This window comes from Ambystoma mexicanum, chromosome 4p (genome assembly GCF_040938575.1).
Source record: "Ambystoma mexicanum isolate Mex_15411 chromosome 4p, UKY_AmexF1_1, whole genome shotgun sequence".
Classification (NCBI taxonomy): domain Eukaryota; kingdom Metazoa; phylum Chordata; class Amphibia; order Caudata; family Ambystomatidae; genus Ambystoma; species Ambystoma mexicanum.
Genome location: NC_090927.1, coordinates 1,250,286,928 through 1,250,312,402, shown reverse-complemented (window position 1 = coordinate 1,250,312,402; position 25,475 = coordinate 1,250,286,928). Strand labels below are relative to the sequence as shown.

The 25,475-nt window shown below is 49.3% G+C and overlaps 1 protein-coding gene across 2 annotated transcripts in view; it reads left to right on the top strand.

The window, feature by feature from the left end:
- The window catches only part of SPAST (spastin), a 615,111-nt gene that overhangs the window by 445,282 nt on the left and 144,354 nt on the right, over nt 1-25,475 (top strand). For both annotated transcript variants that reach the window (XM_069606914.1, XM_069606916.1), the window contains one exon: nt 21,832-21,911. In XM_069606914.1, coding sequence (XP_069463015.1) covers nt 21,832-21,911 — 80 coding nt within the window. The remainder of the gene's footprint in view (nt 1-21,831; nt 21,912-25,475) is intronic.

Here is a 25,475-nt window from a genome sequence, read left to right as displayed (position 1 = left end):
AACAGGGCGGGAGGGGATGCAGTACTTGTACTCGAGTTACAGCAGAGGTGTGCAGAGCTTTGGGAAAGGCTCTGCAACCTTAACTATAAGAAGTATGTCGAGAGGTAACATGCCGGAGGGGATAAAACTGGCCGCTTGTTGGAGTGGTTATATAAGAGCGAAACCCCCAGGCCCCCGATTAGGACAATAACTAGAGAAGACGGGGAGGTGGTTGACACCCAAGAGGGAGTCAACGAGGCATTCTTGGACTATTATAGGACATTATATGAGGACAGAGGAGGGGACAATCGAGAGGAGATTAGAGAAACCCTAAAAGACATGGAATTACCTAAGATTAGTGCTGAAGAAAGGGAGGAGTTGGACGCACCGATTACCTTAGAGGAATTGGAGGAGGTGGTGAAGCAGCTGCCCACCTGTAAGACCCCGGGCGCGAACAGATTCCCTGGCGAGTTTTATAAAACATAGAGAGGAAGTACTCCCCCCCCCCCCCCCCCCCCCCCTATGCTAGAGATGCTCAATGAGTCTTTTGAGATGGGTCGGCTGCCGGAATCGCTTAGAGAAGCGTTAATTGTGCCGCTCCCTAAGCCCAACTAGCCAGGGCATAGCTGCGGCTCCTATAGGCCGTTGTCAATGTTGAACCAGGATAGCAAGATATTGACGGCGGTCCTGGCCAACAGGCTGCGTAGAGTTATTAACAAACTGATACACCCGGACCAGACAGGTTATGTCCCCAACAGAAATATAACCCACAACCATAGGCGACTCCACCGGGTGATTGAAGAGGGAAACAGGAGCGAAGGGAAAATGGTGGTGGTGTCCCTAGATGCAGTCAAAGCTTTTGATTCAGTGAGGTGGCCATGGTTGCTGGAGGCCCTGGAAGAATACAGGATGGGGCCGGGTTATGTTAGGTGGGCAAAATTACTATACAGTGAACCACTGGCCAGGGTGCGCACAGGATCGGTGATATCTGAGAGATGGCAACTCAGCAGAGGCACCAGACAAGGGTGCCCCTGGTCCCCGATGTTATACATTCTAGCCCTGGAGCCCCTGGCAGTGTACCTCAGACAACAATATGACATGGTTGGTATTGAGGTAGGGGGAGAGAAACACCTAATATCCTTGTATGCTGACGATTTACTACTATACTTGAAATATCCGGAGGAAAATCTTCAGTATATTCTAGAGGTTATGGAAAGGTATGCAGAACTGTCCGGCATAGCGGTGAACCCCCAAAAATCGAGCATGTTCCCATTGGGGAGCTACATAGGAGCCCCTCTGGAGTGGTTGCCAGTGTTGTCCGTACCTTGGGCGGCTGATTCCTTCCGCTACCTCGGAATAGATGTGTATCATACGGTGGAGGGGGAACACTTGCATAATACTGAGGTGGCTGTGAAAAAAATCCGAACAAGTATGAAGTTTTGGGAGAAGCTGCCGCTGGCGATGATGGGACGGGGGCGATGCTCAAAATGGTGGTCCTGCCCAGGCTGTTACATTTCTTCAGTAATATACCATACTTGATACCCAAAAAGGTTTTTGTCAAACTGAATAGCGTGTTCAGGGACTTCCTATGGCATGGCACTCGCAATAGAGTGGCGCTATGGAAGCTGCAGAACTTCCATGATAGAGGGGGCATTAAGCTGCCTTTTTGAGGCCTATTATGTAGCTAGTCAGTTGCTATATGTAACCAAATGGCTTTCTGATGAGGTAACTCCTGAATTTGGGCTGTTTGGGCAGGACTGCACCCCGTTTTACCTAAAGGAGATTATCTGGGTGCCTAGACTGGAAATGAAAGAACGCCCGGGTATGATATTGCTTGGCTGGAAGATGTGGCGCAGAGTATGCCGACTGATGGATAACCGTTACCCGTGTTCCCCACAGGTACAGCTAGTCGCCTTAGCTGGGAGAGATAACCAACTCAGAATGATAATTAGGACCTATTGGGAATCGGTCGGGCTGGTCACATTGGGAGATGTATGGCAAGAGGGGATCATTAAAGATTTCGAAGAACTGGGAGAAGAGGCATGGTTTGCACAGAGGCCAATATGTCACGTATCTTAGGCTAGTGCAGATTATTCGTAAAACCTGGCCAGAGACTGTACTGGCGGAGGAGCCAGACGTCCTAATGGGAACAATATATAACATATCAGAAGGAGGGCACGAGATCTCTAGACTGTACGAGATGGTGATGACCCGGGTGGGGAAGGATTTGACTCATTTGAGGCTGGACTGAGAAGCGGAGGTGGGGGCACAGATGACCGATGGGATGTGGGAACGTGCTATGGGATACCACAAGAAGGTGTCCAGAAATGCCAGATTGCAGCAGATACAGTTATACATAACGCATAGAGCCTATATGACCCCAAAGAGAATATCTAAGTTTGTAAACGCAGGAAGACAATCATGCCCAAAATGCGATGAAGAAGATGCTGATATGACACACATGTTCTGGTCTTGCCCAGTGATTGAAGCTTTTTGGGGGGAAGTGGCACGGAAACTAGCAGATAAAGGGGTCACGCTCAACACAGATACGGCCTGCGCCTGCCTATTGGGAGGGTTTCCCAGACCACGGAATACTAAACATGTTGGGAAACTGAGGGACCTGGCATATGTGCTTGCTAAAAGGATTGCCATGGGCTGGAAGCAGTGCCACAAGCCATGGGTTGAGGTATGGTGGCGGGATTTGCAAAAATGGGCGGAGGCTGAAACGGTAGTATGGCAGGAGGCATGTAGCAAGTGCGGGGAAGAAGTGGGTAACCTGATGGCTTGGAGAGTGTTAATAACAGGATTGTTTGGCACAATAATGGATCCTGCAGCTTCGGAAGGAAGCGATACCCGGCCACACGCAGCAGATACAGAACGAGAAACGCAAACAAGCTCTTGAAGTGGGAGGGATTTGGGGAGCAGTAATGTGCGTTAATTGATGTTCACGAGTCTGTTGTAAATAATGCTGCAAGTTTGGTTTGTATTGTTTATTTGTTTTCAAAATAATAAAAAACCTTTAAAAAAAAAATGGTGCACATGTTTTATATCAGCAGCTGATCCACACACAGCCTGCTTCACGTGCCCGAGAAACCCACATCCAGTGAAGTTCTGTGCTGATGTCACACCATGATCTCTCAGGAGATGCCTTCAATACGTGCACGAAATAGGAAGGGGTTCAATTCAGTTGTCAACTTCACCATTTGTCTGGAACAGCTGAATGTCGGATGTAGGAAAGTGTGTCCCTGCCAGGCCTAGAGCAGGTTACAGAAGATCCAGTATATACCAGGCAGAAAGTCGCCCCCACAAATCATTGTCTTCCTGTGGACCACCCAGCATCAGTTGGATCCAGACCTTCCATCAAATAGGCAACCTCCAGACCTACCAATGTGCTTATTGTAGACCTTAGGAGTTCTTCAGTGCCGTAACATGTTTTCCAAACCAGCACGTTTACTGTTACTGAAGAGGGGTATCCAGACCTTGGCTTCTATCCTCACAAGGGTTAATCAGGCTCTGGCCGACTCGCCCAACATGCATGGGTAGTACCGCCAGTCAGTCCTTTGGTGGTTGATCACCACTCTCTCCATAAACCTGGTGCTTAGGTACCAGAAGATGTAATGTCATTCAAGATTGCTTGGGTGTTGGTTGAGTAAGCTCCATCCTCCACGGCTAGAGCTGCTGCCAAGTAGACGAGTATTCCACTTCAAGCTGGGCACCAGATCTCACTCTCAATTACCAGAGTCTGTCTCCAATAGGATTCAGAGATGGTGGTTCTTGGTCATGGGGTGGATACCCTTTTCAGGACTCCCTAGAATCCTCAACTCTGGTCTTTTGGGTCTCTGTTGCAGCGTGTTCCTTTTCAGCCCAGAGTACCCAACATGGTTTTGACTAGCAATCCTTGTCCTTAGCACATGTTTTTTTAATATCAAGCAGCAGCCACTGGTGCCTTCAGCTCCAGTTGATACTCCTGCGGCATCACTCCGCTCTCATTCACCTACATGCCTATGTCCTTCCATTGTTCATCTAAGGAAGAAGTGAGTGTTCAGGATTGGCTCTGTCACAAGCCAAGGTATCAACCGACGATTCAAGGAAACAAAATGAAATGCAAGTTTAATTCATTGAACAAAAAACCTTAGTAGTAAGGCATATAGTAGAGGTTTTAGCAGAATAAGGCTACATCTCTGCATAATAGTGCAGTCGTCCAAGAAAAACACAAGTGAATGGGGTGGTGTCGTGCTGGAATACTACAATTCATCCCCTCTTCTAAAGTAGGACGTGGGTCCGGAATCCAAGTTCGCAAGACTTCAACAGTTTATGATCTGCATTATATCACCCTGAATTCTTCAAAGCAAAGTCACTCACGGTTCACTGAGGCTTGCCAGCATCCAGGGCTCTTCCATCAGGATCTGATGTCTCTTGGGTTATACTGCATGTGTTCTGCACGCAGTATTCCCTGGACGTTTCCTCTAATCAAAATACTACTTTCGGCCAGGAAGTGTTGCTGAGCCTAATCCTTTCAACTAAAACCGCTTGACATGTGCTTCAATATTTTATAGTGAAATCTGTTATTAACACATTTGGAAGGAGAAAGAGCCTAAAAGATGAGAGTAACAAATGATTACCTTCATGGTGATTCAGATACTCCTAGCCTGTGGCTCTCCCTCCTTTATAATTTCCGCCCAGCCATCCCTTTTTGCAAGACTCAAGCCTCTTCCCACTCCTTTTCAACATCTACATGTCCCCCTTAATGAAAATCATTCAAACCCATGGACCGACCACCTAGAACTACGCAGATGACACCCAACTCATCAAGATGACCACAACCCAAGACCCAATCAACACCCTCAACAATTGCCTCACCGACATATACAGCTGGATGACAAGCCAACAACCTCTACCGTAACCCGACCAAAACAGAAATAATAATCTCAAGCCCTGAAGATAATGCCACAGACGCACAACTGTACTGGCCACCTTGCATGAAAACCCAACCAGACGCATGCATCGTCCATGATAAAAAAAAAAAAATCTGATAATACTCATGGACAATAGACTCTCACTAGAACCACATGTCAACGCTCTAACAAAGAAATGTTTCAATCTCCTGCGGCTACTTAGAGGGGTCCTCCCCTACCTCTCCTTCCGACAGAGAACCCTTGCAATCATCTCCCTAGTACCATCAAGAATTGACTACGCAAATAGCCTCACCCTTGAATGACAGAACGACTCACAAAAAACTCAAACGCATACAAAACACTGCAGAAAGGATTCTCTTGAGACTAAACGGAAGAGACCACATCACACCATCCCTGAGTTAACATAATTGCTGACGCGTTTCGGATATAAAATCCATCATCAGGGCTTAGTTTTCTTTTCATCGCAACCAAGAATAACATTATCATGTTCATCTGTGTACCTATAATATATAATGGGCCATAGTTTTAATACTTTTAGAATTGTCATTGAAATTCATCAAACTACTATTAGATTAATCCACTTATTTCCATCAAGTAACACTAACCTCAAACGCATATGAGGTGGCTTGAAATATGTTCTGCCTGTGAGGGAAAATAAATCATTGTTTAACTTGCTCGTGTCACTCTAAGTCCACCACTCAACATCATGTATTTTGTATACCGCTATGTATCATACTCATCCAGCGGTAGGCGTGGTTTCCTATGCTGGGAGATTATAAGGTGGCTGGAGTTTTGCTCATAAGAATCTTCTGTCTCTGTGGACAATTAAACATGGAAAAGCCATGTTATGGGCAATGTTAAATCGAGTCAATAATACACCTTAGTACCATAGCACCATATGTATAAGCATACGTCTATTGATTACAGTGCAGTAGGATGCAGTCTAACTACCATTGTATCTACAAAATGAACCAATCCGCACAGTATCAAGTCTGCATATTCCCGTAACCTGGACGACTGGCTGATCCACGGGGAAGTCAGCAGCACAGGTTTTGACTCATCTGGACGGCACCTGCCTACTACTGCAAAGGCTGGGCGTCTCCCTGAACTTAAATTTCTCCAGCATGGGGTCTGGCATGGATTCACATGCTCATGAATATTCCCCGTCGTCGGGCTGGGAATCCTCGCCAAAAGAAAAAACAGTTTGTTTCGTGTCTAAACTGTCTTTTGAGGGGATTGGGTCCTCCGATGTATTCCATATCTATGACAGGTAATGTCCACAGCTGTGCTGCTTCGGAAAATCTTTGGTGTCTGCGTCCTGCGCCGATGACGTCGATGCACCGTCCCAGAGGACCTCCTCCGACGGCCGACGTCACCCGATGTGATAAGTAGGACGCACGACACCCATAGCCTCAGTTCCGTTTTTTCCACGAACGTGTTCGCTTTGTGAATCTCGGTACGCCTCGACTCGTTGGAGTTTGCTGTTTTCTATTCTCGGTTCGTTGAACCTGTTCGGTTTGTTGTGAAGACCTGTTCGTGGCGATGTCTTTCTCATCTTCGACCCCGCGTCCGGGCTTCAAGAACTGCAGGGACTGTGGGTCCAAGATGTCGGTCACGGACTCGCACGACGCCTGCCTCTGGTGCCTCGGGGAGGCCCACGATACGGACGACTGTGTCGACTGCCAGTCGCTCACTGCAAAGGCCTTGCGGGAACGCAAAAAGAAGCTGTCGGTAGGCCGGGTGTCTAAGCCCTGGAAGTCGAGGTCTACAGGCTTTTCGACCGATGACTCGAGGGGTGACTCTCCGCGTCGTCGTCGGAAGTCCGGTGGGTCTCCTTCCAGGAGTCGGTCTCGCCACTCCTCCACCTCTTCTAGGCATTCCAGGAAGCGCCGCCGGCATAGGTCGCCTTCCCCGTCCTCTTCCGAGGACTCCGCCCGTCGGCGGGTCGCTTATCCCTCCATGCAAGCGACACCGGAGGAATGGGCTTCCTTCGGGAAGCAGATGCTAGCGATTCTGGAATCGCAGGGCACCGGTCCGTCCGTGCCTCCGAGTGGGGTCGGTCGGCACCGGTCGAGACACCGCCCGTACGCCTTCAGGCTCGTGTGGTCGGAACGGCTCACGGGAGAGGTCCCGCTCTGACAAGGGTAGCCGTTCTCGCCATGCTCGTTCCAGGTCCCGGTCCTCGACGCGCTCGAGACCGCGTGATCCTGTGCCGTCTTCGAAGAAGACGTCGACGCCTGTGGCACCGAGGTCGTTGACGATTTCTCTCGAGGCTCCACCTCCGAGGGGGTCGTCGACGTCGTCGGCGCCCAGGTTGTCGGGAGACACGCTCGGAACTCCGGCTTTGAGGACTGTGTCGATGCCGCCAATGCTGGCGGCGCTGCAGCTGACGTCGACGCCAATTCGCTCGACGTCGACGCCTTTTCTGTCGATGCCGGCTTCGACTCGTTCGGCGCCCTCTATGCCTTTTCTGTCGACGCCGGCGCCTTTCGAGGCGGTGGTGTCGGAGGGGCCCCGTGGCACGGGGTTTGCCCCTAGAAAGGCTATGGCTAAGGTCCGGCACTGCTTTGGTCCGCAGAGGTCTTCCTCTCCCCGCCTGGAGTACATTTCAGAGGGCGATGAAGGCTCTGATGGCGGCCTGGTTCCGGTTACGGTTCCAGATGACCTTATCTCGGGCCATAGTCAGTTTGATGACCTGAGGCAGTCGCTGCATGATGCCAGTGGACTGGACACCTCGGAGTTTTGTCGGCCGGAGCCTGGCACTCATGCCGATTCTTCATATCGGCGCCTTATGTCTCGGGTTACCGAGTACTTGGGTTGGTCAGCTCCCCCAGGGGAGTTCGTTCAGGATGATCTCACGGACATCCTTGATCTCGGTCCACCCACTGACCTGGTTTTGCCTTTTCATATGGCTCTGCAGAGAAGGGTGGCGGTGGCTTGGACTGCTCCGGAGAGTCTCCCGGCAGTGGGCAAGTCTTTGTCGCGAAAATACCATCCAGCCAGTAGCGACCCCTGCTACTTGTCTAGGCACCACACCCCAGAGAGTTTGGTGGTGCAGGCAGCTCCGGCCCCGGCAAAGCCGGCGTCGTATCCTACCATCCCTCCGGATAGGGACGACAAACGTTTTGACGGCTGGGCGAAGAAAGTGTTTTCTTCGGGGGGGTATGGCGCTTCAGGCGGCCAACTCCATATGTGCCTTGTCTCGTTTCACACACACTCTGTGGAACTGTGTTGCATTAGCGGCTGATCATATTCCCGAAGGGGACGAATGGGATGGTTTCCTTGCTATGGTTCAGGATGGCAAGGATGCTATGTGTGAGGCCGTTCAGTCGGGTTTGGACTTGGCGGATTATGTCAGCCGGTCCATGGCGGCGAGCACCGTAATGCGCAGGTTTGCGTGGTTGCGGAAGTCTGGGTTCGCTCCTGATGTGCAATCCCGGCTCCTCAACATGCCTTTTGACGGTGAACACCTTTTTGGCAGCAAGGCTGACGAGAGCCTTGAGAGGTTGCAGACCTCCAAAGCTGCAGCGAAATCGTTGGGTGCTGCAGTTCGCCAACCTGCGCCTTTTCGTCCTAGGGGACAGCAATGGAGGGGAGGTTCCTTTCGCTATTACTCGTCCTTCAGTAAAGCGAGAGGAGCTAGCAGTCAAAGAGGCCATCGTAAGAGTGCCAGAGGTGGAAACAAAGGTACTCGAGGTGCCAAGGCCGCTCGGGCAGTTGCCTCTTTGCCCTCAGGCAACGCCGCAGCCGCTACCACTCAGTCATGAGGCCAGGTCCCATGGTTCGCCGGTTGGGGGAAGGCTGGCGCAGCATCTTGTAGAGTGGCAATCCATTACTTCGGATGTGTGGGTTCTGGAGATCATAACCCACGGCTACTGTCTTCCTTTTCGGCAGAGGCCTCACGACAATCCACCAGTGAACCTCTCTTTGAAGAGTCCGGATCCGCTCCTTGCGCAGGAAATTCAAGCCCTGCTGGAGAAAGGCGCCATAGAACTGGTGCCTGTAGCAGAGAGGAACTAGGGATGGTATTCCCCTTATTTTTTTATTTCAAAGAAAGACGGGGGATTGAGACCCATCATGGACTTGCGCAGTTTGAACAAACTCCTCAGGAAGGACAAGTTCAAGATGGTGACTTTCTCAAGTCCTCCAGGCTCCCGAGCAAGTCCTGGATCATCTGTCCGTCACCTGCCACTCCCTTCACAGGCTGGGCTCCTCCCTCAATTTAAAGAAGTCCCATTTGACACCAACGCAGCGGCTCCAGTACATCGGAGCAGTGCTTGACACGTCCCTGGGGCAGTGTTTTCCTCCTCAGGTGAGGGCTCTTCACGTTCAGCAGATGGTGCACAAGTTTCAGTTTGCCCAGAATCTCCCAGCGTCCGAGTTCTTGAGACTGCTCGGCCTCATGGCATCCTGCATTCTTCTTGTGCCAGAGGCTCGTCTGCGGATGAGATCTTTGCAGTGGGCACTCAAGCTCCAGTGGTCTCAGTCCTCTGGCAGGCTGTCGGACCCTGTTCAGGTGCCGCCCTCGGTAGCCCGGGACCTTCTGTGGTGGGCCGTCGAGCGCAATCTGATGAAGGGGGCCCTATTTTGGCTGCCCTGGCCGGAGGTGACGATCGTGACGGACACATCCCTCACGGGATGGGGAGCTCATGCCAACGAGTTGACAGTCAGCGGTCGTTGGTCTCCGTCGGAGTCCAGACTCCATATCAATCTGTTGGAGCCGAGGGCCGTCAGGCTAGCCCTGAAGGCTTTTCTGCCGACTGTGCGCGGGAAGAGTGTCCCGATTCTGACGGACAACACGGTGGCCATGCACTACCTCAACAAAAAGGGGGGTGGGGGGCAGGGTCACTTCTGCTGTGCAGGGAGGCGATGCAGCTCGAGTTCTGGGCCATCCAGCAGGAAGTTTCGATCTCGGCGGTTCATCTGGCTGGAGACGACAACGAGACGGCGGACGCTCTGAGCAGGCAGAGCACGATCTCTCATGAGTGGGAGCTGGCTCAGGAGATTCTCCTGGAGATCTTCACCCCCTCAAGTGGATCTCTTCGCCTCCAGTGTCAACCGGAAGTGTGAAAGGTTTTGCTCGCGGGAATTTCCTCCAAAAGGAGCCTTAGGAGACGCGTTCGTGGTGGAGTGGTCATTCCCACTGCTGTACGCGTTTCCTCCAGTCCCCGTCATCCCGCAAAGCTGCAGAGGTTACGGAGGTTCGGTTCCCGGATGATCCTCATTGCTCCGGCGTGGGCCCAGAGGACGTGGTACCGGGACCTTCTAGACTTGTCCATCTGCCCTCCACGTCGTCTTCCCTACCGAGACGATCTGCTCTCACGGGAGGGGGGTCAGGTTCTCCATCCAGAGGTCAGATCCCTCAATCTTCACGCTTGGCTTCTGAAAGGTTGAGGTATAAGGATTGGGACCTCCCTGAAGACGTGATGGAGGTGTTGCTCTCGGCCAGGCGGTCGACAACAAAGTCTCTGTACCGTTGCCGTTGGAGAAAGTTCTGCGACTGGTGCAGAGTTCAGAATGTGGATCCTTTTGAATGCGACATTCCCATGGTTTTGTCTTTTTTGCTTTCTTTGGCCCACAGGGGCTTGCAAGTGGGGACCATTATAGGTTACCTGGCGGCGCTGTCCATATTTAAGCGCTCGTCTGAAGAGTTCCTATTTTAAGATTCCTTTAATTTCGCAGTTTTTGAAAGGGCTCACTAATGTGTTCCCTCCGTCACCTTTTTTGGTGCCAGGTTGGGATTTGAACCTTGTTCTTAAGTTTCTTATGGGTGCTCCGTTTGAGCCTTTACATTCTTGCCCTTTGAGGCTGTTGACTCTGAAAACTGTTTTTGGTTGCGGTTACTTCCGCTCGCAGAGTGAGTGAGTTACAGGCACTTTCAGTTAAGCCACCCTTCACTGTGTTTCACAAGGACAGGGTTGTCCTTAGAGTTCGTCCTTCTTTACTTCCGAAGGTGGTTTCGGATTTTCATTTGGGCCAGACAGTTGTTCTTCCGGCCTTCTATCCTCCTCCACATCCTGGTAAGGAAGAGGAGAGGCTCCCTAGGCTTGATCCTCGGAGAGCGTTGAGCTTTTATATTTCGCGCATGTCCCGGGTCAGAGTGGACGATCAACTCTTTATTGGTTACGCTGGAAAGCGTTTGGGACAAGCTGTGATGAAACAGACTTTGTCACGTTGGATTATTTTGGCTATCTCGAGTGTTACCGCTTGGCGGGTAAGGACCCTCCGGCTGGCTTGCGGGCCCATTCTACCAGAGGAGTGGCTGCGTCTACTGCCCTGCAGAGGGGAGTTCCTATTCGTCACATCTGTGATGCAGCCACCTGGGCTTCAGTACATACTTTTGTATGTCACTACTCCCTCGATTCCATCAGGGGGCAAGATCTGGCCTTTGGCAAGGCAGTTCTCTATTCCGCAATTTGATTGGGCATGCTAAATTTGTATTCTAAATTCTTTCCCACCTCCTTGCTTGGTACTGCTTTGGGAGTCTGTCATAGATATGGAATACGTCGGAGGACCCAATCCCCTCGAAGAACAAGTTACTTTCTTACCTGGTAACGTTCTTTCGATGGGATGGTCCAACGACGTATTCCATATCGCTCCCTCGCTGCAGAATTTCTTTTGCGATTGCAGCTTGCGTTCCTCAAGGCCTTGTGTGTCTGACTGGCAGAAAACTGGTGGCACACGTTCTGGGAAAAAAACTATAACTGAGGCTATGGGCGTCGGGCGTTCTTCTTATCACATCGGGTGACGTCGGCCGTCGGAGGAGGTCCTCGGGGACGGCGCATTGACGTCATCGACGCAGGACGCAGACGCCAAAGATTTTGCAAAGCAGCACAGCTGTGGACATTACCTGTCATAGATATGGAATACGTCGTCGGACCATCCCATCGAAAGAACGTTACCAGGTAAGAAAGTAACTTGTTCTTCTCCTATAAACCAATCACTGAGCTCTGGGTCATACTGCCCCTAGCCAATGACTGCCCCCTACCTAAGCCCCTCCTCTGGCAGCCTTCTTCAGAATTTTACAGCACGTTGAACTGTTGGGAGTCCTCGTGCTTCTCTCTTCGAGCTTTTTGCTACGTTAACTCTTTTTCAGTTTATCGAGCTGTGTGCTCCATCGATCATCCTTCCGACTAACGGGGACCCGTTTTTCAGATTTTTCAGCACCCCTCAACGGCTGTTTTTGTCTAGTGTTCTTCTTGGAGGCTTCTACACCGCGTGGATCATGCCTGGCGAGAAGGACATCGCTTCCCCCTTCAAGCTTTGCTCCGACTGTGGTTTGCTCCGACTGCGGTTTGCGGAATATATATATATGGACAACAAGCATTACCTGCACCCAACATATAAGGAGGAAGATTGTGCTATTTGCCATAGATTTGCGAAGCGCACGTTGAAGGATCGACACCAACGGTTGGAATTGTGGCTGCAAACCAAGGCCTCTGCACCGGGTGGGACCCAGGGGCATGCCTCTCCCGTATCCTGAGCGGGTTTCTAAATCCTTTGAGGGCACCCAACATGAGGTCAAGCACTGCGAGTCCGCTTCCGTCGGGGTCGCCGCTGCTGCGGGTCCCGCGACAATCATGGCGCAATCGTCCTCCATCTGCATCAATCTCCAGAAAACGCTGTGGTTCTTCATCTAAGAGTACGTCGGATAACCCAGGTAAGCTGAGGGAGAATCCGGAGAAGACCAGGCAGGAGAAGGCCAAGCAGGGCACGGTGTCCAGCCTACCCGCGACAGAGACGGCCAAAGGAGATACGGGGTCAGATTCAGCCTCGAAGGAGAAGGCCAAGCAAGACATTGAGTCCGGCCTTTCCATGAAGGCCCAGGTGCACCAGCGTCGCCCTCCCTCGAGGTGGTGGTGGCCTCTCTTTCAAAGGCCGTAGGGGTGGACCTGCAGTGTACCACGGCAACGGCAAGGGTGACCCTTCCTCCCAGGAGGGAGGCTTCAAACAAGCCAGTTGAGAAGTTATTGGAGAAGAGGATGCCAGACCTCAGTCCGAGACCGACCCCTCTGGACCCGAAGAGGGGGTGTGGGGTGGGGAGGTGTTTAAGGCCTTCAGGGAACAGACATACTCCTACGTCCCGTCCCCTTTCCTCCATACATTTGGGACATTCCGTCCAGTGGGACGGGACCGGAGCACTTTTGTAAAAAAGCATCAAATTGAAAGATGTGTCCTTCTCTTTTTACGCAGGGTACCGCACGTGGCTGTAACCCCGCCCTCCTGAGCTCCGCGCCGCACATCACCCTTCAGTCCTTTTCTCTGCGCAGTCAGGGCTGGATGCACTTGCATCACCAGGAAGACATTTTTCTTCTTTCCCGTTGTCCTTCTCTCCTGCTCCGGTTCTGCCGTTGCGTAGTCCTCCGTCTATGCCGGATCGTTTGGGATTTGTCTCTTGTTCCTCTTGCGAACGTCGTTTCACTAGGGCGGCTCCCATTCTCTTTGCTTGGAGTGTCTGGGACCGGATCACCGTTGGGACTTGTCTTTCTACTGTTACTCACTTTCGTTCCGGGCGTCGTCTTTGTCGGTGGGAGGAAGTCTTCCAGCGCGTTCCTCCACTGCATTTTCAACTCTTCATCGACGAAAAGAAGAGACGCCCGGTAAGTTCCTTACTTTTTAGGGCACCCCGGCTGGGGGCTCCTTCCCAGGGTCCTCCAGGTCCAGGAAGGGCTTCAAGAGCTCTGGTACCAGGGTTTGCCCTGAGGTGCCTCGCAGGCCTAATAGGCATACCAGGGTTTTCTCAGGATTCCCGCAAGGGGCCTGCCGACACCGGATTACGATCTGAGGTTCACCAATCGGGTGCCAATAGCCAGCCCAGTCATTCCGAGGCTTTGGGTACCGGAGTTCGCTCTGAAGTCTCCTTGTCCGGAGCTTTCCATACAGATACCGGGGTGCACCCTGAGGCCTCCGTTGAGGCTTTCTGTACCGAACCACGGTTAGAGGCCCCTCTCGGGGGAGCTGTTCAGACCGGACTCCGTTCCGAGGTTCCTCTTTTTGAGGCTAAGGTGTGTACCGACAGAACTGAGAGACCTGTCAGGGTCTTGTCGTGAGGTGGATTCCTCAACATTCCCGCGCTTAGGGTGATACCGGTTCTGTTGAGGGGGCAAAGGGAGAGGTCTCTGACCGTAACTCCTCAGTTACCGGCTTTGCCGAGGTTCCTCTTAGAAGCTAATTCAAAGGACCACGTCAGGATGTCCAGTAAACATCTGAGGCCCCATAGTACCGGCTCTGCCGAGGATCCTTGTGTCAAGGCTAAAGTTTTGATCAAGTCCCCTGACCAGTCTGTGGAGATGCCTGCCTCATCCACACATGTGACGCAGTTCACCTCAGATGTTAACAAAATGGCGGGCCTTCCCGCGTGGTCTGCGGTGGCCAATATGGATTCTTTTCTTATACCCACACTATCGACGGCGGGTGCTGGGAACCTTCTGTTTGGTGGACTTCCTTTTCCATGGGACAGTGGGAATCCGTTCCGCCACTCTTATGACTGGCGCACTGGGATGCCACTACTGCATAGGGTCTTGCTTCCTCCAGTTTCTGCTCCATTGGTCTATGTAGACCCGGTTGGTGGTGGGCCCTCTTGGCAGCCTTCCTCACTACGTTTGTGAAAGTAGGCCCCTCATGAGCCACCTCTGCCCACTCCAGTGCCTCAAACTTCGGCAGAGGATGCCTTTTTTGGGAAGTTTCAGAGTCTTAGGAACTGCGACCCTATGAGGGAGTACTTTAAGGGCCTTTTTAGGGAAATCGCCCCTCCGGTGCGCATCCTGCCCCGACAGTTCCAGCTACGGCACCTGTTGTCCTGGCAGCAGTACTGCCTCTACCTCCCAGCCCGCCTCCAACTCTTCAGCCTCTGCCCCCTTTGTCTCCGGTGGACAAGACTCCAGCAGAGCAAGACGTCAATTTGACGCCGGTCTCAACCGTCTGATCCTGACGCACTGGACAACCCTCGGGCAGTTCAGGATCGTGAGGACCAGCCCCGCTCTCTCAGAGCATTCCATGACCGGGTCCTGGACATGTCTCTCCTTGACATACCAGTTCCTGAGGCACCCGCTCCGCACAAAGGGGTGCTTTCTGTGGCACACACCTTGTCTCTGCAGGACTGCAACGGCCTGTGCCTTCAGAGGGACGGTCTGGCCGAGGCCTGCAAGGTCTGGGATAAACACTGCACTTGTCATATCAATAAGAGAATTGACGCCTGTTACAGGCTTCACACCTCTGAGGAAGTAGACTTGGTGTCATGTCTGCTTCCTTCCTCAACAGTGGTAGTGGCCGCCACTCTGCAATCCAAGCCGGCCTCTGTGACCTCTGCAGCTGAGGCTCAGGTTCTGACCAAGGAAGATAAATTGCTAGATTTCGTGGGCACGCTTTTGCCATTTTGGCGGCGGCGAATTTGAAACTCTGGAGGGATTTGGCTGATTTCCAGGAGTTCATTCCTGTGGACAGGCTGGAAGAGTTTAAGGGCGGCATTTGAGACACCAGGGTATTGGAGCAGGATATGCTAGAGGCTGCTGCGCACCATGTTGATAACTCAGCTCGAGGTATTATGTTGGGGGTAGACACCTCTCGTCACGCTTGGCTTCATGCAATGAAGTTTTCGAAGGAGGTACGAGATAAAGTTCTGGACCTGCCTTTTGACGGCAAAGAGTTGTTTCATTCCTCAACAGATGAAGAGCTCACAAATACTAAGGCGAGCACTCAAAATGCCAAGTCTCTGTCGGTGCTAGTGAAGCCCCCAGTCAAGGCTCGGAGATCTTTATCCCAGTCTCTGTCCTCCTCAGGCTTCAGAGGGGTCCAGGTCCGCAGGTCTCATAGGACTGATCCGCCGACAAGTCGTTTTTTCTCTCGGGCTTCAGCCTTCTCTTCAGGGACAGGTAGTCGCTCCGCCACAAAGTCTGCAAAAAGATATTTTTTGGCACTCGCACGAGACTGCGGTGGAAGAAGGACGAATCTCGTCTCATCTGGAGGTGTGGCAAACCATCACCGAAGACCGGTGGGTTTTGTCCATCGCTCGGGTGGGCTTCCACTTGCCCCTCCCCCCTACCAATCTTCCCTTTCAGCAGTCGGGGACACCCCCCCCCACAGAGCCGAGGTCCAGAAGCTTCTAGACCTCAAGGCGGTGGAACCCTTTCCCCTAGTGGAACGATGGGAGGGATTCTACTTTTGTCTGTTTACGGTGCCCAAACCCAACCAGGCTAGCCTGCGCACCATTCTAGACCTTTCCCAGTTCAACCTTTCTCTTCCCCAAGAGAAATTCAAGATGATCACGCCATGTCAAAGTCCTCTCTTCAGAAGGGCGACTGGCTCAGCAGTGTGGACCTTCAGGGTGCCCACATCAGAAATATCTGCGGTTCTCTCTGGGAGAGGAGAACTTCCGATTCAGAGTGCTCCCTTTTGGTCTCAGCTCAGCGCTGCGTGTCTTTACGAAGATGTCGGACATCACAGCTTTTCTACAGCTACAGGGTATTCACGTGTATCCATATTTGGACGACTGGCTTCTGCGCAGCCCCTGTCCAATGAAAGCCTCGAGCAATCTTCAGTCTCTCCTTAAGCTCCTGTTCGGGCTTCAGCTGTCGGTGAACGGGCAAAGTTCCTCCATGACGATCTCTCAGGACCTGATTTTCCTGGGTTTCTGTTGGAACACGATCGACTGCAGAGTGTACCTGACTGTGGACAGGATGGCGGATCTGTTAACCACATGTCAAGTTTTCATTTGGTCAGAGAGCATGTCAGGCTGGTGGTTCCAGAGGCTTCTAGGCCTCATGGCCTCATGTGTACTTGCTCGTCTCAAAATGCGACTCACGCAGATGGCCCTTAGGAGTTCCTGGCTTCAGGCAGTGGACCTGGACACCAAAATGATTCCGGTCCCACCCTGCATGATGACAGATCTCCTATGGTGGTCATCTTCCAGCAATCTGTTGGTGGGTGCTCCTTTTCAGGAGCCCTCCCCGCAAACAACCATTACGACGCACTCCTCCCTTATCTGGTATGGTGCGACGATGGATCATCTTCAGGTTTTCGACCTGTGGTCGCCACAGGACAGACAATTTCACATAAATTATCTGGAGCTTCTGGTGATTTTCTTGGCGCTCAAAGCCTTCCAGCCAGTGATTGTGAGCAAAGTGGTCCGCATATGCACAGACAATGCGGTATCCATGTTTTACATCAACATGCACGGGGGTACCAAGTCACCTCCCCTTGTAGATCTACCCATTCATATTTCGGAATGGGCCATTCAGCACAGTGTTTGGCTGCTGGCTGTGCACATTCCGAGCCAGCTGAATGTGACTGCAGACTGTCGGTGAGCGGTGGTCAGCTACGAGTGGGAGCTGAACACGGAGATCCTCTCTGACCTTTTTTGCCATTGGGGTACTCCAGAAGTGATCCTCTTTGCGACGTCATCAAACAGGAACTTCCTCTTTATGCTTTCAGGAATGGGCTCAGAGCGTCTTCCCTGGGGGATGTTCTCGAGATTATGTGGCACAACATGAGCGCCTACGCCTTCCTGCCTCTTCCTCTGATTCACCGGGTGCTATGCAAGCTCCGGAACACGACAAATTGCACTCTGCTGTTCACAGCTCCGTGGTGGCCAGACAGATTCTGGTTTTCGGAGCTTCAGCATCTGTCCGTCTGCTCACCGATCAGGCTTCCGCTGATTCCCTGCCTCTTCACCAGAGCGATCAGCAGATATGGCACCCCTCCCCACAATCATTCAGCTTGGCGGCCTGGTGCCGGAGTTCAAATCTTTAGAAAGTTTCAACTTGTCCGTGGATAATATGCGTATTATCCAGGCGGCTAGAAAACCTTCGAGGTCTCAGTATAGGAGCAAATGGCTCCGTTTCAGTCACTGGTGTTTAGCAAAGCAGCTGGACCCCAGAGAAGCTACCATTGACACGGTCCTGTCATTCGTTTCTCATCTGGCAACTTCAGGCATGCATATCTTGTCTTGTAGGACTTATTTGTCGGCTATCGCCGCTTACCTGTCCACGGACTCTTGCTCTTTTTCATTGACAAACCCTGTCATTAAAAGACACTTTGCAGGTCTATTGCATCTTTATCCACCTGTGCGCAATCTGCATCCAAAGTGGGAACTGAATGTGGTCCTCGCTGCCTTATGCCATAAACATTTCGAGCCCATGGCTACGGTGGATTTAAAGTTCCTTCTGTGGAAAATGGCTTTTCTGATTGCAGTGACTTCGGCAAGGCATCTAAGCGAGCTTCAGGCCTTGTCTGTAGAACATCCATTCCTCACCTTTCACAAGGATAAGGTTGTCCTCCGGACCAATCCTTCTTTCCTTCCAAAGGTGGTATCTGATTTTCATCTGAACCAGTCTATTTCCTTACCCGTTTTCTTTCCAGACCCGGCCTCATATGCCGAGAGGGTATTGCATAATTTGGATGTCAGACGAGCCCTAAAGTTTTATTTGGACAGAACATCTAACCTGAGGAGCTCTTCCCAGCTCTTTGTGACCTTCGGAGACCCGAAAGGAAAGCCGGCCTCGAAAGCAACTCTCCCGATGGATTGCTTCTTGTATTTCAGAGACGTATACCGTTCAGGGCCTTCAGCCTCCAAAGGGAATTCATGACCATCTTGTGCAGGGCAAAGCGGCTACCGTTGCCTTCCAGAAATATGTTCCCATGGAAACCATTGCCAAAGCAGCTACGTGGGCTTCCCCATCAGCTTTTTGTAAGCATTACTACTTAGACCTGAGCTCCAGAGCCGATGCTCTTTTTGGGCAGGGGGTTCTTAAAAACCTCTTTCAGTAAAGGAGTACCATCCACCCGTTTTCCTGTGAGGAGTGCTTGGTAATCTCCCAAAAGTATGGAGGAAAGGGGACGGGATGTAGGAGTATAACAAAGTTACCGTAGTGACTACCTTACTCCTAGTCAATGGTCCCCTTTCCTCCATACGCCCGCCCGCCGTCCCCTATAATAAGTATCCTCTATTATTGCTTAAATGGTCTCGGACCTGGCGATAGAAAAGGACTGAAGGGCGGGGCAGGGTTAAGGAGGGCGGGGTTACAGCCACGTGCAGTACCCCGCGTAAAAGAGAAGGACACATTGTTGGGCAGAATTATGTGCAGTAGCCTTTGGGAACACCACACACAATTAAGACTACAAGTGACAGTACAAATTCACCTTTGGTACAGGCCTGTACTACACAGTTAAAGTGGTAGCGATGGCTGAGCAGCCAGACTTATCTCAAGAGTAAGAGAGCAGTATCAAATATTTACACAAAGGATTGCAATTACTATGATTCAGGCAAACACCAACTTCAGGTTTCCAAGTAAAAGAATATACATTTATTTACTTTTTAGTTATATAACATTTCACTAAGTAAAGCAGTTTCAAAAATCACACTCTTAATACACCACACCACTTCCCATAAATTCCAGACAAGTTAAGCTCACAAAATTAAGTGGGAGCAAAATGGCACGCCAGAATTTTAAAAGGGAGGGAAAGACAAAGTTAGGCAGAAATTAAACCACACCAACAGGTAAGTACTCGGGGCAATAGAGCAAGAGGAACTACAGTGATAGAATTAAGTAAAAAAGGCTTACGGCCAAAGTCAATAGGTCAAAAGTCTTTTGCTCAAGATCACACGGTTCAGGGTAGTTTGCAGTAAAGTTTGTGCCACGGGTTCCAGACGAGGTTGGTCAGCAGAAAAGTTAGTTCAAAGAGAAGAGAAGGACAAGCCCTCGGATTGGAGAAAGATTTCAAACACTTTCACTGCGGCTGAACGAAATGAAGAACAGGATTTGCATAGTACCTTAAAACGGAGAGGGAGCTGTACCTGAGGCGGACATTACTGGTAGTTCCTGCAGGCTCACGGTTCCTGAAGCGACTGTCGGACTGACGAGAAGTATGAAGACTGGAGGGTCCTGCACTACCCAGGGAAGAAACCAGCAGCAGAGCAAAGCAACGAATAAAAGGTGTGCTCCTTAAAACCCAAGCAGGGTCCGACCTTCCTGGCTATCCGGCCCACTGTAGCTTTGTACAGCAAATTCGACCAGAGGAGGGGTCCTGGCTTGAAGTTTCGGTGAACTGTTTGGTCCCACCAGCTCAAGGGGAGAAGATTCCTGGAATATCTTCCCTGTCGTCCGATTCTGAAGATTCGGACCTGCAGCAGGGCCGCACCGGGCGGTTCAGTCATCGTAGGGGTCCTCTTCTGTCAGCTCCTCGTTGGTTCTTTCGTTCCAGTGGCGAGACTGCCTTTTCAGTCCTAGAGACTTGCTTTTTATGCAGTTTTCCCCCATTCATGCAGCCTGGCTGTCAATCACACAGCAGGGTGGCTGCCCTGGCAAGGACAGTCACCCAGCCAATCAAACAGGAGTGCGACTTGGGTTACCAAGGGTACCCATGACAGGGGTCCTAGGACCCCTCCCACACATCCTGCCTACCCAGACTTTCAGGCGCCTTAAGGAGGGCTTCTGTAAAGAAGCCTGCGAAAAGACGGCGAACAAAGGAATCCACCCCCGTTTGGTGCGCAGAGAAAAACACGAGAAAGACTTTTACAAAAAGAAATGGCGAATAAACCCAGCCGGAGCCGAAATAAAATATATTTGGTTTATGTTCGAGGCTAATATAACAGCCTAAAACAATTCCATGGTTATATAAGATAACCGCGGTAGAAAAAATAGGGTAGTTACCAGTGCCACCAGCCAAGTCCTGATGAAAAGGGAGCGAAACAGTGCTCCAAGAGAAACAGACAAAAAGGGATAAGAATTAACCCTTTCCAATACTCCATGTAAGGTGGGGTGTACTGGGTCTGTGGTTTAAAGAGACTACATAAAGTTAATGGCAACTTTACATGTTTCTGGGAGACAGTAGACAATCCCAGAAAAATTGAGTCATTGGGAAGTCTGAAAGACAACCCTGTTTCACTGCACTGAAGGTGCTGTGTAACACACACAAAAATGATGCCCATGTAGTAGGTGAGGCTCCAGAGCCCATGATCACAAAAATGTTAAAAACACACACAGCAAAACACATGTAAGAGTGGGAAAAAGGCTCACACTCTTACCAGGTGAAAAAAAAAAACTCTAGAAATCCAGCAAAGCTGCTGAGGGACTCATTAGGTAAAGGAAATTAGCCATTTGGAGAATTCTTCCCTAACGCACATTTTTCAATTTGATGCTTTTTTACAAAAAGTGCTGCGGTCCCGTCCCACAGGACGAAATGTCCCAAAAGTATGGAGGAAAGGGGGCTATGGACTAGGAGTAAGGTAGTCACTACATTGAGTAACTTTGTTATTTGTCTAATTGGGAAACCTAGTCAACTGGACTAGGGGGTGGTGAATATTCCACTTTAACTTAATCCCTGGGTAAGCTATGCTGAGTTTCTTGTGGCGCTATGTTTTGGGTCATTGTAAAGCTCGATATTTGCTGCACTACTGATTTTTAGGTTATACTGATATTTCTTATGGTATTGTTCCATTGTGGCTAACCTTAGCAAAATGCCATGCACCAAGGTTTTGAGCACTGTCAGATGTAAAATTATATTTGTAAAATATATTTACTCCCTGTACTTTGACCAGGTAGTGGTTTATCCACATATATCTAGGATAGAAGTTTGATAAATCGATTTACAAGTGTATATACTTGTTGTACTTTGCAATGATGTCAATCTGGAACCATCATGGGTGGGAAAGTGATTAACGCTGCTGTTTGACTATAAATGAATGGTCATTTTTAAAAATCGAATTAAAAAAATGTGAAACCGTACCAAACATGTCCAAAAACTACATGTTTGAAGGTGTTTGGGCTGAATGGCATAAAAAGTTATTTCTCATTCGGAAATGCAACATTGCAGCTTCCAATGGCACTTATTCAGTGCCCTCAATGTAATATTGAAATTACAATGTAAATTGGTTAACTGTGAAGAGAATGAAGCATAGTAGTGAATTGGTTATATGCAATTGTGCTTTCTTTTTTCACAGACAAGAGTGTTGCTCATCAAACATCTTTTAAGCAAACAAGGCAGTCCACTGACACAAAAAGAATTGTCCCAGCTGGCTAGGTAAGCAATACATACAGGGGGAATGTCCAACTAAATCGTCCTGGGGCCTAATAAGTTGACGCGCATATGTACTTGGTGCTAAGGGATTTGGCTATTAGAAAAATATGAATATACTTGGCTTTTTTTTTTGTCTCCTGCATAACTTTTCTTTTAGTCACCTGTTATGGTTTAAAGAAATGACGAGGTAATGTAGCTTGCTGATTTGAACGCTTTGTTAGAAGAGCTTCATCAATTGCATACAACAAATCTGAATCAATTGGAACACCTACAAGGGCTTTCCCAGAGTGCAATGACTTTAATGAGAAGTGTATTATCATAGCTAGAAAACCATTTGATTATGAGCCCCTGTGTGTGTCTGTACCCGAAACTGCTGAAAGAGCTACCAGAAGCTTGAAAAAAACATAAAAGATGAAGTGTTGAAATGTTTTTTCAAACTACAAAACATTTTTTGCTGTTCAAGCATGTGTATTTCTGTCTCCTCCTCTGCCTTTCTATTTAATTACCTGACATCAGGAAGGACCCAATTCAAAACATGAAATTGGTGTTCTCGAACTACCTCAAATACCCCAAATACAGATTCTGTCCAGGCCTAAAAGGGCAGGTAAGAAGAATCCCTTGTATGCTCACATTTATACACATGCAACAAGGGACCAGACAATTGTAGTAACAGATTCACAGACCTGCCCTTTGCCATACGTGAAGGCATCATGAAGAAAGACACAGACAACAGATTCAATGTTCAACTTTAACAGTTTTATTTACAAAAATGTCAGCATGTGCTTTTTTTTTTTTTTTTTTTTTTTTTTTTTAGGTTCAATATTTTTATTTTGCAACATATTCAAATAAGACATTACAAGAACCAGTCAATTATCCTGCAGTGGAACATAAATGGATTAAACGATACAACTGGACAACGACAATAATCAATTGGCTATTAAATTCTAATCATTAAAGCAAGGGAAAAAGAGAAAAAGGAAAGAAGGGAGAAGGATAGTCATTAGAAAGTTATAGACAAGAAACATAAGCAATTTCAACAGCACGACTCATGAACCAACAAAAATATCCTATATCTCTATGGTTATATCATCAATGGTCTGTACAGAAAAGAATGCAGCAGAACATGAAACCATGGCAATTGAGTCACCAGAAAACAGAACTGTACAAACATTTATATATGCATTAGCCATAGGCATCAAGGAAGCTCCCCCATATGTTCCAAAACTTAGCAATGTTCCCTGCTTGCTTGTAGATAGCTCTTTCATAAGTGGAGACGGTGAGCAGCTCCTCCACCCAATCGTCGATACAAAAGGAGCTAGACGATTTCCAGGACCTTAATATCTTTTTCGCAATCAAAGCCAGATTTATTTGCTGAATGGAACATCCTCTTCTAGAGACACATCCCCCAGTATTAGTACAGTGGCAGACATTGGGATTGTACAACCCATGATCAAACCCAGCCTTTCAGACTCCCTCCCAGAATGCCTTAGTCTTTGGACAGAACCAGATCAAAGGACAGAGGGTGCCCCTTATATTTTTGCCCTGCTTACATAGCTCGTTTTCCAGAAGGTGTCTTTTAAATACTCGTAATGGCGTCCAGTAAGACCTAAAAAGGAGCTTGGTTTGCAAAGCTCTTAGGCCCCAGTCAATACTCATTGGGCGGGTATTACCACAGCAACGCTGCCAGCCACTCTGGTCAATAACTTCCCTTAGTTCTTCAGCCCAGATGGTCAGGAACCTCGGGTCTCCTTTGCGACACGCCTTTAAGATTCCATACATAGTAGCAGCAGGATGAGATGCACTCTTGCAGGTCTGTAAAGCTGACCAAGCTATACTCTGATTTGCCAATTGTGATACGTCGACGCTTGCAGCAATAGTGTTCTTCAATTTTCTGTATTCCGCGTAAGAGCAATCAGCTATGTCAAATGAGCGGCGCAATTGTGCAAACGAGATCCATTTGTCACCTTCAATCAGATCTTTAATGCATCTTATTCCGGCTAGAAACCACCTTGGCCAGAATAGGACTTTTCCCTGTGATTTTTTTTAAAGCCGGGTTGAGCCAAATCGAGGCATCTGGGAATAAGTATGGCTTAGTACCTATGCGTTTAGATATATCTCGCCAGCAGTCCTGCAAGAAAGCAGTCACTGGATTTTTCCCATTGGCGGATCTTTTCCAGGTTGTCAGTAGGGCCTTCGGCTCCAACTGTGATAATGCACTGCTCTCCCAGGCTGTACCTGCTGCTTGGTCCCCTTCTGTTTCGATGACCTTGCATAAATGTCTAGCCGTGAATGCCAGATGATAATCAGTTAAGTTAATTCCCCCTTGCTTTAAGGGGAGCTGCATTTTCCACAATGCAAGTCTTTGCGGCTTCCCGTCCCAGATGAACTGTTGTATGATCCTGACAATTTCCTTGAAAATATGTCTTGGTACTTTGATGGGAAGCATTGATAAGATATAATGTACCCGTGGTGCTAAAATCATTTTTATCCAAATAATCTTCCCCCATGTGGAAGTCCCCACCAATCGAAGTCTGATGTAAGTTTTAGTAAGCTCATTGTAAGATTCATTTTAGTCAACTTTATCACTTCTGGACCTATCCAGATACCCAAATACTTCATCCTTTCTGGACACCAGGTGAACTGGAATTGATCACAGGTGTGTCGCAAGCAAATATTGTTCACTGGGAGGATTTCGGACTTATGCCAATTCACCTTATAACCAGACACTGAGGAAAATTGTTGGATATCTCGCATTAGGTGTGGTATGCAGATTGCTGGATCCTGTATGGCCACCAGCAGATCTGCGTAGAGCCATAGTATATTTTCATGATCATTCCCAATTATCGTTCGAAGACTCATCAGCTCGCAGTAGCACTGCCAATGGCTCCATTGACAAGATGAATAATAATGACGAGAGCGGGCAACCTTGCCTGGTACCCCTATGAAGCTAGAAGGCATCCAAAATGAGGCCATTTGTAAGTAAGCTTGCAGATGGATTCTAGTATAACAGCCGTACCCAGCGCTTGAAATCTTGGCCAAATCTCATTTTGTCTAAGCATGAAAACAGGAAGGCCCACTCCATGCGATCAAACACCTTCTCGGCGTCCAGCGAGTCCACTGCAGCGGCATTCGATTGTCTGTCCATGTTCAATTGTTAATAGCAGTTGTCTCATATTATCAGCCATAGCTCTTCCAGTGACGAAACAGACTTGGTTTCCATTAATTAACGAGGGTATCACTGGTTCCAATCTCATAGCTAAAAACTTTGACAGAATCTTTCAGTCTGTATTAATTAAACTGATTGGTCTATAATTTTCACATCTTGTAAGGGATCTTTCTTTTTTTCTTTAAGACCTTTATCGGAGCGTGCCGCATCGTGTCTGGCATGGATCCAGTCTCAAAAGCATTGTTATAAACATCACAAAGAAGTTGCAGAGCAGTGTCAGGTAAAATCTTATAAAACTCTGCAGACAATCCATCCGTGCCTCGTGACTTGCCCACAAACATTTAATTGCTTCCCAGACTGTAGACACTGTGATCTTCTCTGTCTTATTAATTCAAATGAAA